The sequence below is a fragment of the Eschrichtius robustus genome, chromosome 1 (assembly GCF_028021215.1).
Source record: "Eschrichtius robustus isolate mEscRob2 chromosome 1, mEscRob2.pri, whole genome shotgun sequence".
NCBI classification, from domain to species: domain Eukaryota; kingdom Metazoa; phylum Chordata; class Mammalia; order Artiodactyla; family Eschrichtiidae; genus Eschrichtius; species Eschrichtius robustus.
In genome coordinates this window covers 163,590,370-163,602,612 of record NC_090824.1, presented here as the reverse complement: position 1 = coordinate 163,602,612, position 12,243 = coordinate 163,590,370, and the positions used below count along the sequence as shown (strand labels likewise).

The window sequence follows — 12,243 nt, the reverse complement described above, 5'->3', positions numbered from 1 at the left end:
GAAAAACGAGATCTCCAGAAGTGATTTGCCCTAGTCGTGCTGCTAGTTAGGGGCACAGGGGTGTCTAGAACCAGGCCTGTCAGGTGTCTTTGGCTCCCAATACCCCATCCGCTGCGCCACAGATCTCAGGACAGGAACAGGAGGGAGACAAGCAGGAGCTAGTGACTCAGAAAGGCGGTATCACATGGGACAACTGAGAGAGGCAGGTGACAATAGTGCTGAAACTCTTCAGCAAGAGTGTGGTTTCTAGACCATTGATATGTTTAGAAAAACATGGCACAGAGGGATTTACAAGCAGTGTGTAAGGAGACAAGGATTTTGAGATGAAAGAAATAAGCGTATCCTCTAAGAATTCAACTAATTACAGCCACACGTACTGAGTGGAGACCACTGTCTCCTAAGCCCACTGGATCGTCCACTTAACTCCAACTTAACCAGTGACACTAACCTGTCTGTGGAAGGGGGCGTGTTCATCAGGGAAACCTGGAAGAAAGTGTTAACGAGGGCTTCCCTGGTGGCGCAGTGGTTAAGAATCCGCCTGCCAATGCAGGGGACATGGGTTCAAGCCCTGGTCTGGGAGGATCCCACATGCCGCGGAGCGACTGAGCCGGTGCACCACAACTACTGAGCCTGTGCTCTAGAGCCCACGAGCCACAATTAGTGAGCCCACGTGCCACAACTGCTGAAGCCCGAGTGCCTAGAGCCTGTGCTCCACAACAAGAGACGCCACCACAACGAGAAGCCCACACACCGCAACGAAGAGCAGCCCACACTCGTCGCAACTAGAGAAAGCCTGCGCACAGCAACAAAGACCCAACGCAGCCAAAAATAAATAAATTAATCAATTTAAAAAAAAAAGAGTTAATGAGGCAATCTTGGGCACGGAGCCGACAGCGCTGGGGGGCAGGGAAGAGAAGGGGATTTTGAAGTGCAGCATTCATCACCTGAGGGGTGTGTGTCACATGGCCCCTTTCTTTCAATCCGTGCTCACCAGCCACCGTCTGATCACAAAGCCACCATTTCAGTTTTCAGTCACTGGAGACCAGGAACAAGGGGTGCTCTGAAAGTGGCTTGGGATTGGAGATCCCCAATGTAAATGAATAATAACTGGGCTTCTGGAGTATTGGTCTCTTGGAAATTTAGTTACCAGGAGCCTCCCACCCAGTGTCTGGTCATCTCTGGGTGCCTGCACCACGAAACCTGGGGACTGGAACTCGTGAGTGGTAAATCTGCCAAGATGTGCCACCCCAAGGCATCCTGGCAGGCCTCCTGCCCCGACACCAACAGTGTAAACAAACGGCAGAGACACTGTGCCTACCAAGGCCTGTGAGCTGTGAAGGGCCTGGGCAAAGTGTTTCCTTGGAGCCAGACCTTCTTCCTCCCAGCAGCCATTCTTCTACAGCTGCCGTGGGCCTTTGAATGCATGGAAAATTCACAGAGTTGGGACACTGGGAAGAGTGAGCAGGGGAGAGGGAGTGAGGGGCAGGTAGGCCCAGGAGCCACAGCCTCTGCTGATGCCAGAGGCAAGAGCTCAGGTGCACCAGTGACTGGGTGGAGAGCCGAAGGGAATTAACCACAGGCCCTACTCTCCACCAGGCTCTGCAACCTTCTGTCTCAAAATCTGAGCATCATCCGTGCGACTCTACTTTCACTTCCTCTGTGGCCATGGGCTATTTTATCAAGTCAAGAGAGTGAGAGAAAGGAAAGACTCTAATATTCTGTCCAGAGATTTGAAATAGCTTAACAGGGCCAGGCAGCAGGGAGGTTAAAATGGCCCTGCATTTGAAAAACTCCAGGTCTGTGAGAGACCGTGGGAAGGGCAGGCCCAGCACACCGGGCCCCTGCACAGCTCCCTGGTTATGAGACAGGACTCCCCATCAGGGATAAAGGGTTGGGGAGGGCGACCACCAGTCACGTGCAAGGAAGGACCGGTTACAGTTGTGGATCATCTTGATACTAGGGGAGTAGCCAATATGCTGTTTTTATTTTAATGTTTTGTTATTCTTTCCATTTGTTCCTTAGGTGTTTCTCGTGGCTGTAATAATGCAGCGGGGTTAATTGACTTCAGGAGTAGAGTGGTTAAGCTACAGGTGCTGGGCAAGGTACATACTGAACCTCTCCTCTGAGTCTCCACTTCCTCATCTGTAAAGTAGGGATACTAACCTACCTCACAGGGTTGTTGTCAGGATTGAGACCCACACGGAAAGAGCTTAGCACAGTGCCTGTGCAGAGTAACCCTTCCATAAATTGTGTTACACTAAGCTACTATGGCTTATTGTAAACCAGAAATGCAACCCAAAAGGAAATAAAATTCCATGAAAAACAAGAGGAAGTCTCATGATGACCTGCCTCAAAATGTAAAATCTCTATTAAAAGTGAGGGTGTGTGGTTAGTGGCACAAGTGTGTCTAGAGCCAGGTCGGTTCAGCTCCCAACACTCCACCTGCCCCACTGCAAACTTCAGAACAGGGTCAGGAGAAGACAAATTACTGACCCAGAGGGGACCTGACAGGGGTGCTGCTAAGTTGCTTCTTGACCAGGGTGCTGGTTACACAGGTGTATACAGTTTGTAAAAATTATATGAGCTGTACACTTATCTATGTGTTATATTTCCTTTTTTTTTTTTGGCTGTGCCGGGCAGCTTGTGGGATCTTAGTTCCCTGACCAGGGATTGAACCCGCACCCCATGCATTGGAAGCGCAGAGTCTTATCCACTGAACCGCCAGGGAAGTCACTGTGTGTTATGTTTCAACAAAAAGTTAAAACAAGAAGAACTGTCTCAGGATATAGTTATACGAATACCCTGGGATTAAAAGGGTGAGAGTAAGATAAAGTCTCCAAGCTTCACTGCTTGCCCAGAGAGAAGAGAAATAGATGGTGTACTATGGACTCAGCTATAAGAAAGGGGATGCATGTTTTTCACTGAGTTTTGATGATCTGTGACATTTTGAAAATAAAAGCTTTTTCATTAGGATGCTGGTTGGTGGGTTGGTTTTTTTTTAATTTTATTTATTTATTTATGGCTGTGTTGGGTCTTCGTTTCTGTGTGAGGGCTTCCTCTAGTTGCGGCAAGTGGGGGCCTCTCCCGTTGCGGAGCACAGGCTCCAGACGCGCAGGCTCAGCAATTGTGGCTCACGGGCTTAGTCGCTCCGCGGCATGTGGGATCTTCCCAGACCAGGGCTCGAACTCGTGTCCCCTGCATTGGCAGGCAGATTCTCAACCACTGCGCCACCAGGGAAGCCCGGTGGGTTGGTTTTTATAAATGTCTTTCGCTGTGTCTCCATTCACTGATACCAATAAATTGTAACTGAGATGAAAGGTCACTGAAGTTAAAACTAACTTAATCATCTTACCAAAGGGATGTGTAGGAAACCTAACCCATTTTCCGGATCAGAATTTTGGGCTCCATCCACCTCTTGCATTTACATACACCTGTATGGAGAGAACCCAATTGGCAAATATTTATTGACTTCCTATCACATGCCAGGCCCTGCTCTGAGTGCTGGAGAGAGAGTGTGGAACCTCAGTATGGGTGTCAGCATAAAAGCTCGAAGAGGGACAGGGCAGAATCACGTAACAAGTCAATGCAATGAGAGTCACAGGCACCGAAATTGGAGAGCTCAGGGGTGTGGTGGGCGGGGTCACGTCTGCCAGGCAAGTGCAGGGAAGACCTCACGAAGGGAGTGGTACCCAGGCTGAGTCTTCAAAGATGTTCAGGTGTGCCTTGGGCAGACAGGGCAGCCCAGCAATCCAGAATAGGAAGCAGAGTGAGCAGAGAGACGAGGCCCAGTAGGGCACATTGAGGGGAGCTGCCAGGGGGCCAGGATGGTCAAGGGCATAGAGGTGTGGTGACGAGGGCAAGGCCAGGCATGAACGTGAGGTTCCACAGAGGCCCCCATCAGGAAGACCTCATCTGCCCTCCAAGGACTGTGGCCTCCTTAGGGGGATGGGGGAGCCCCGGAGGGTTTAAGCTAGGTAGTTACAGGCTCAGTTCTTTGCTGTGGAAGGACGCTCACTCTGGCTACAACATGGAGGATGGAGTAGCGGGAAGCAGGGCCAGAGGGAGCTTGGGGCACCAGGAAGGGGGCTTTTGCAGTGTCGGGCAGGGATTTGAACTAGGCCAGGGGGGTCGGGGCTGGGAAAAGTTGAGAAGGGCTTGGTTCCCAAACGGCTCTAAGGGATTCGAGGGAAGAAGAGTCTTGGACGACTCCTAGGTTTTTGGGTTGGGTGACACCGAGTGGATGGCAGTGCTACTCACAACGAGGAAACACACCTGTGGAACCAGCACCCTGATCAAGGGAGGCAGGTGGGGGACTTGAGTTCTGAACATGCAAGTTTGAGGCTCTAGGAACAAGGGCAGGAGGTAAGTTGCAGGAAGAAGCCAGTAGAGAGGGATAGACTGGAAATCGAGAGAGGAAATAGCAGATGAGCAAGGTCCCGAGTCCTGGAGGGAGGTGGAGGCAAGTGACTGGTGGAGATAGATGACTATTAAACCGAAAGCACACATCTAGGCTGAGCCCGGAGGCAAGGAAGTGACAGGGTTTGATACACAGAAGTTTGTTGGTTGGGACACTGAGGGAGGCCACACTTGGCAGGTTCAAGGTTCTCAGAGGTGAGCAGAGCCTGGGGGCTAGCGTGGGTCTGAGGGCCAATGGGTACAGGGCGGCCACTGCGGGGCCTGGGAGAGGAAGTGACCAGTCACGTGAAAGACTTGCTGAGGTGGGCCTGGGGGCCACACTGAGGGTAAAGCAGATGCCTTTAAAAAAAACCATTTACTGTAGGTTTTTAACGGTCCCAAGGCTATTCCCATGAACTTAGAAACAAACTGGTAACAAAAACTCAGTCCCTAAATATATGTACCTTGAAGGGGAAATCGTCTTTGTTACAGAGACACAGGTGTAATTGAGTTGTGAACAAAGATGTGGCAGAGGTAGATCTGCTGGGGGAGCTGGGGCTTCTTGACGTTTTTTTAGGGGAAGAAGGCCGTGTCCTTCCATCCAACACATCCGGCATGAAGACCCCTCCTTGCCTCTGCAGACCCCCTCTAGGTGCAAGCAGGACAGGAAGCAATGGGCTCTCAACCTTTCTAGAACCACCATTTGTCATTTCCCCAACCTGGTTCCAGTCTAATTCTGCAATTTCAGCTAATCTGGTTTCCTTTTTTTCCAGGACATTTTGTGTTTATACCAGGTAGGGAGGAATAAAAAAAGAAATTTAGTTAGAAGGGTTTAAAAACCTTAATATCAATTCTTTTCTCAAGTTGAGCTTAAGGGAAAGAGAAAAACCACTATCTTCTACAACCCAAATTCCAGAACTGAACGCCACCTAGGAAACCCTCCTGTCCACTCTCCCTTACAGGCAGGGCAGCTCTTGTATCTTCCCAGACAGATGGAAATCTTTCTCCTAGTAAAGCGGCATGACGATGGGTAACGGAACTTCTTGTTCACAACCTTTCTCCAGCACCTAGCATGGTGATGGTACACACGCCCTCAGTAAATGTTTGCCCTATAAGTGAAGGAATGGAATCGGTGACGGGGATTTCACAGCCTACATGGTTTGGTGTAACAACTGCTACTGCCCAGAGCTTCCTTGTGTCTAACTTAGTTGATTCTGGATGGAGATGGCCTCCCAAGGAGACCACTGGGAATCATCTGGCACCTTAGCCAAAGCTGCCGCTCCAAGTGTTGGTTGACAGACTGGATGCAGAGTTAGCAAAGAGCAGTGGAGAGGTGTGTGCACTGGTCAAGCACACAGGACTAGGTTCACCCAAAGGTGTGCTCTTTGAAGCAAGTGATTTTTTTCCCCCTAAAGGTCTTGGACCACTTCCAGCCTGGGGCAGGAGGTGGGTGGGGTGGGGAAGTGAGATATGGGTTTGTCAAGTTCGGGTTTTTAACACATGTGAAAAGACAGGCTCAGGAAAAGAATGGGACTCTACTTTATTAGGCAATTTGGAGCATCCACCCTGTAAGAACCAAGGTGCCTTCTGAGTGCAGGCCCTATGTGTAGGAGAGAAAAGCCTATTTACTCTCCTCTTCCCTCCTAACAAACCCCTTCACCTGCTATCATCCTGTCTTTACTGTTTCACAGCTCAAGGACCCAAGAACAAAGCCCTGGTAGCATCCCAAGATCAAGGGCGACATCTGTAGCACAACTCTTGATTCAAGCCCAAATCTCTCCAGGGTACAGGTGATGTGTCCTCAAAATCAACACTTCCTTAAAAATAACGTTCTTTGTATACAAAAGCTACCAGACAGAATTCTAGATCTGTATATGTAAGATAAAAACGACAAGTGCACAGAGTGATGATTACGGGGCCATGTATCTGGTGGGTAAAGACACAAGGTGACCCTGCAGAGTGCAGGATGGTTTCACCCTGAACAAGACAGAAATACCATCCACCGGGGGAGGCAGCTGGCGGCTCTGACTTCACCTCACACTCAAAAACTGAAACCCTGCAAGAATAAATGTGTCCCCGCCGACCCACAGCCGACTTACCCCAGGATGGTAAGCAGAGACAAGAGCAAACACATACATCTCCTCCGTTTATGGCTTCCCTGGCAGGCCCTGGGCAACTCCTATCAATGGAAAGGTACTGGGACACTGGTTCTGGGCCAGACTCCCTCGTGTTTTGGTGTTCCTGACAATTTCTAGAACGAGAAAAGGGCTTTAGCTTCATGCGGATGACTCAGAATTGGAGAAGCCCCACCACCTTGACCCGAAATCAAACCCCAGGACACAAAGGCAGGAAGGGCCAGTTCTGCCATGGCAGGGGCCCTGGGATGCTAGCAGCTCGGGTGAAGGCACCTTAGCCCAACAACTGGCAGCAGAACGACCAGCCAACACCAACAGGTTCCTGGTATTTCTCTAAAATGCGGGCCATGCTGTCTTCCGTTCCACACAGAGAAATATCCCCCCTGTTCTACCAAAGAGAAAACTGGGGGCACAGAGGATCAAGAGAGGAGGAGCCAATCAAGTCGAGAAACGTGACAGAAAAAGCCCCAGCTTTCCGACCTTCCATTCCTACGCTCTGTTCTCGGGGTTTGACTGACCACTAAGATGATGGGATCCTAGAAATGAGGGTGAGAAGGGGTAAGATTCTGGCAAAGATCCCCAACAAGCCTTTAGGAAGAATGGCTCTTCTACAGACACACCCCTGTCTGGGGGCAGAGTGGCAAGTGCCCTCCTGGGCCAGTCCCTCACCTTCCCTCTCTGCCCCTTCAGTAAAGTTTCTCCTTCATGTGAGTTCTCTGATGTGTGATAAAATTGGAGCTGTTGCTGAAGCCTTTGCCGCACTCGGGGCATTTGTAGGGCTTCTCTCCGGTGTGGATTCGCTGGTGTATGATGAGGACTGAATTCCAGCTAAAGCCTTTCCCGCACTCGGGACACCTGTATGGCTTGTCTCCCAGGTGGGCTCTCTGATGCATGACCAGGATGGAGCCCCGGCTGAAGCTCTTGCCGCACATGAGGCATTTGTAGGGCTTCTCACCTGTGTGGGTCCTCTGGTGCACCACCAGCTGGGAGCGCTGGCTGAAGCCTTTCCCACACTCACTGCATTTGTAGGGCTTCTCACCCGTGTGGATCCTCTGGTGCTTGATGAGGTTGGAGCTCCAGCTGAAGCTCTCCCCACATGTCAGGCACTCGTAGGGCTTCTCACCCGTGTGCATCCCCTGGTGTGCAATCAGGCTGGAGCTCTGGCTGAAGCTCTTCCCACACTCCCCGCACTTGTAGGGCTTCTCCACCAGGTGGGTCCTCCGGTGCGTGGCCAGGTTGGAGCTGCGGCTGAAGCTCTTCCCGCACTCGCTGCACTGATAAGGTTTTTCTCCCGTGTGAGTTCTCCGGTGGGTGATGAGGGCCGAGCTCTGGCTGAACCTCTGTCCACAGTCAGGGCACTTGTACGGCTTCTCTCCTGTGTGGATTCTCTGGTGCCTGATGAGGTTGGAGTTGTAACTAAAGCTTTCACCGCATTCTTTACATTCGTAGGGCTTTTCTCCCGTGTGGATCCCCTGATGCGTGTTCAGGCTGGACCGGTTGCCGAAGCTCTTGCCACACTCGGGGCACGAGTATGGTTTCTCCCCCGTGTGAGTCCGCTGATGGGCGATGAGGTTGGGGCTCCTGCTGAAACTCTTGCCGCACTCGGCGCACTGGAAGGGTTTCTCTCCCGTGTGAATCCTCTGGTGGGTTATGAGGTTTGCACTCCGGCTGAAGCTTTTCCCACAGTCCCTGCACTTATAAGGTTTTTCCCCGGTGTGAGTAGTTTGGTGTCTACTGAAGTTGGAACCATCACTAAAGCTTTTTCCGCACTCGTCGCATTTGTAGTATTTCTCTCCTGTGTGGGTCCGCTCGTGCGTGATGAGGTGGGATTTCCGGCTGAAGGTTTTCCCACACTGGGGACATTCATAGGGCTTCTCACCCAGGTAGGTGCCCTGAAGGCCTATGAGCTGTCCAACTTCCCTGCCCTGGGGTGGCACCTCCCCATGGTCCTCCCCTGGGGTGTTTCCCCGGGGCCCCCGGGAGCTGCAGTCTCTCTCCAAGTCACTTTCCCAGTCAGATTGTGGAATGCATTCCCCTTCAGGCATTTCGGAGAACATTTCATGTGATTCAACATCCTCAAATATGTCTTGGTTAGAGTTCTCCCCATTTTCACTCTGGATCTCAAAATCTGAAACAATGAAGAAAATTGTACAATTTGTACTCAATTTCCTGTAATGATGAGAAAAGAAAACCAAAGGGGAGATTTAAAATGAATTAAACTTCGAGTGAAAATAAAAAGGCTAGAGAACCCTCAAAACTTAAAATAAAAAAACAGGTTTATTTCCTTCTAACTGGTTATCCAGTTGCCAGGTCTCATATCTTTATGGTGATCACCCAGAATTTCTAAGTCTTAAAGATGTGGGTTCCAGGTCTCTACCTGTTTCTCAACTGGGAAATGAGATCAGGTGGGAATTTTCAAATTCCTGATCAAAGAAAAGCAACAGGGTACACAGTCCCTGATACTCACCATGGTGCTCGATGCTTAGTAGGTGCTCTATTAAATTTGATGAATGAATGAATGAGTTTCTTATTGGTACCACAGATATTCCCCTAAAGCTCAGTCTCCTTTCAAATGGAGCTTATATAATAATTCTGTGCATTAAAATGTCTGATGCTTATAATATTTTTAGTTGGCATTTAAGTAAGACACAGACAAGATGACAGGGCACCAGCAACAAGGACTCTAGGTGTGTATACACATGACTGGAAACAAGTAAGTGGGCAGTTAAAAGAGCCCTCAAATTTGGGGACTTCCCTGGTGGTCCAGTGGTTAGGACTCCGCACTTCCACTATAGGGGCACGGGTTTGATCCCTGGTCAGGGAACTAAGATCTTACATGCTACACAGCCAAAAAAAAAAAAAAAAGAGCCCTCAAATCTACCTGCAGTGAGAGTCTACAGATAGATCTCCCATCGGTAATACAAAATATCTACCTTCCAGAAACTTGCCAAACTACTGCCCAATACTTAGCAAACGTTTGGGTGAAACAAATCATGAGGGAGGACTGCTGGAAGAACATGCATTCCCTTCCTTAAATGAGAGACTCTAAAGTCTATCCCAGGATTAAGCCAGCAGAGCTGTGGGCCTGGATCACACTGCTCTGACACCGGCAGAACTGTGTTCACTGAACTGCGTGTTGGTTTAATGGCTCTGGCTGACACTAATGAACACTCTAAGAAGGGTCATTAGAAATTAATCACGGACTTCCCTGGTGGTCCAGTGCTTAAGAGTCTGTGCTGCCACTGCAGGGGGCACGGGTTTGATCCCTGGTCGGGGAACTAAGCTCCCACATACTGCGCAGCACAGCCAAAAAGTAAAAAATTAAAAAGAAATGAACTTCTATCAACTAACACGACATTGTTAATCAATATAAAAAAAAGTAAAAAAAAAAAAAAAAGAAAGAAAGAAAGAAATCAATGGCTGTGTCAGCTACAAATTGGCACTTGCCATCTACCTCTACAAGGACTAAATCACATGCTGCTGCAGCTGCTGACTTTCAACTCCCCCTGAAAGGAGTTCAGGGTGGAGAGCAGAAATGAGGCCCTCCGTGCTCTGGGAAAAACTGGCAGAACAGGTCTTCAGATAGCCACATATTTTCAGGAGACCATTTTATGAGCCCAATTCTTGTATCTCCTCGTATCTGGAAAAGCACTCAATTCCTTCATGGTGACGTCTGCTCCTCGGGACTAGCAGTAACCTTCATGAGACTAGCAGAAACCTTCTGCAAAAAAATACGTGCTTGATTGCATATACTCCCCCTTCACCAAAATCACATATATACTGACCTCCCCCATTACGTCTTTGGAGCAGTTTCTCAGAGCTACCTGAGATGCTGTCTCCCGAGCTATAGTTCTCATTTTCTCCCAAATAAAACTTACCCTCAACTCTCACACTGTGCATTTTTTTAAGTCAGCAGCTGTCAGGAACATTAATGCTGCCAGGAAGTTGTTGACGACATTGTTTATACCACACAATATCCTCTTGATCGGCCAGAGGAGGAAATTTCTCTCTGATGGAAATATCAAAAGGAGCTGCTCTTCTGAGTGATCTGTGTCTGCCTCACGCCCCAGACTGTGGCTCCTTCTCTGCCTTGCCTGCTTAGAAGCTTGGAGCCAAAAGCTCAGAGCAGGAATACTGGATGTTTTTACAGCATGCAATTTGTGTTCTTTCATTTCATTTTTTCCTTCCCAATATTTTCTTCTTTACTATAATTTCTTTGTGCTCTATTTCTGTAAGGTATCTTCAACCCTTTTAATAAATTCTATAGAGTATACAGAAGTCAGTCAATGCTTTTATAGATAAAGGTGATAGCCTGATTATTACTAAGACCTAACATCACACCTTAGACCTCATAAGAAAGTAGTTCCATTCATAGCAAGGAAGACAATTAGCAAAATAATTACACAAAGACCTAGTGACATTTCCATTGTTAATGCTGATAAACTGTTTAAGGTTAGATGCTCAATTCAGTGATTATTAGTCTCTATAAGTTAATGTATATTTCCGTATATGCACATGATACAATGTGGCCTGCATCTCTCAGGTTGAACCTAGGTTCCACTCATGTCTTTAGTCAAAATAAGATCTACTTAAACTTGCAATTAAGCATATAATTACATTTCATGCTCACACTGACATATATGCTGCTGGTAATCTGTGGACTCCTATAATTGCCCTCTAGCCCCCCTCCCCCAGATCCCCAGGGGATGGATACAGGAATGAGGGGCACCATGCAAGCTCCCGCCTGGCTAGGGCCAGGAATTCTGTGCTTCCTCAACGTCCTGCAAGACTGCTCTTTTGCAAGTTTCTATCACAGAGCTCCGCTATTATCTCTTCTGTAAGAACCTCCAGGCTGAGGCCCTGATTCATTTTCTTCAAGCTAACATGACCCAAAACCCTTTTGTGATGACCTTAGTAGTTGTTCTCTTCCGAATAAGGACAGTAGTTAATAAGGTTTTTCATTGCCCTAAAATCAGAACTGGTATGTTCCAGGCTGAGCTCAGAAGCAACAGGGAAAACAAAAACTCAGACTTCGTTTTCAGTGAGATAAGGAGGGAGATTAATTTGCAGACAACAAAATACATGTAAGGGCTTCCAAAAACAGCAGAGACTGGGCAGAAGCCAAGGAGGGAAAAAGTGAAGAGAACAAGCATGGAAAGTAGGAGGGGGGCGCTCTTGGGGGCAGTGTCTCAAAAAGCTCAGGCAGAAAATCACTTCCTGAGGGTCAGGGACTCACCCTCAAGTGCATTGGTACACTTGGGAACTAGGGTGAGCAGGGCTGGCTTCCTTGGTTCGGAGAAGCAAGGGAGGTGAGGCTACAATTATATAGAATCACACAGATGAGCTATGTGTGCAGGAAGCTTTCTGTTTCTGTAAAGCAGAGGAGAGAGCCTTGACTCTCCCAAGTGAATCACGGGAATTATTGTTATTGAGAAAAGTGACCATTTTTCATCCCTAAAAAATGTTAAGTGAAGCAACCGCCTCTAGGAAGGAAGACCACAAAGTAGAAGTTGAGGAAGAGACAACAGGAAGAGAGGAAATGTGAGCTGGGAAGAAGGGAAAAAAATCCAGAGAAATGAAGACAAAACGGGGAGGAACACAAAGGAAAATAGGCACCTTGGAAAGCACAGGAAGGGAAAAGGAGAATTGAAGTGAGATGGAAACAAAGAAAGAAGTTAAAAAGATTAAAGACCAAGGGGGGAAAGTGGGGCGG

General features: G+C 48.5%; 1 protein-coding gene across 5 annotated transcripts in view; it reads right to left on the bottom strand.

Annotated features, from left to right (window-relative positions):
• ZSCAN2 (zinc finger and SCAN domain containing 2) overlaps positions 1-12,243 on the bottom strand; it is a 29,528-nt gene that overhangs the window by 3,186 nt on the left and 14,099 nt on the right. For 2 of the 5 annotated variants that reach the window (XM_068558248.1, XM_068558264.1), the window contains exon 3: positions 6,778-8,658. In XM_068558248.1, the coding sequence (XP_068414349.1) occupies positions 7,217-8,658 (1,442 nt within the window). In that variant the 3' untranslated portion in view covers positions 6,778-7,216. Of the gene's footprint in view, positions 1-5,916; positions 6,647-6,777; positions 8,659-12,243 lie in introns of those variants that run through there. The other 3 variants (XR_011075698.1, XM_068558256.1, XM_068558276.1) reach the window with 3 other exon arrangements.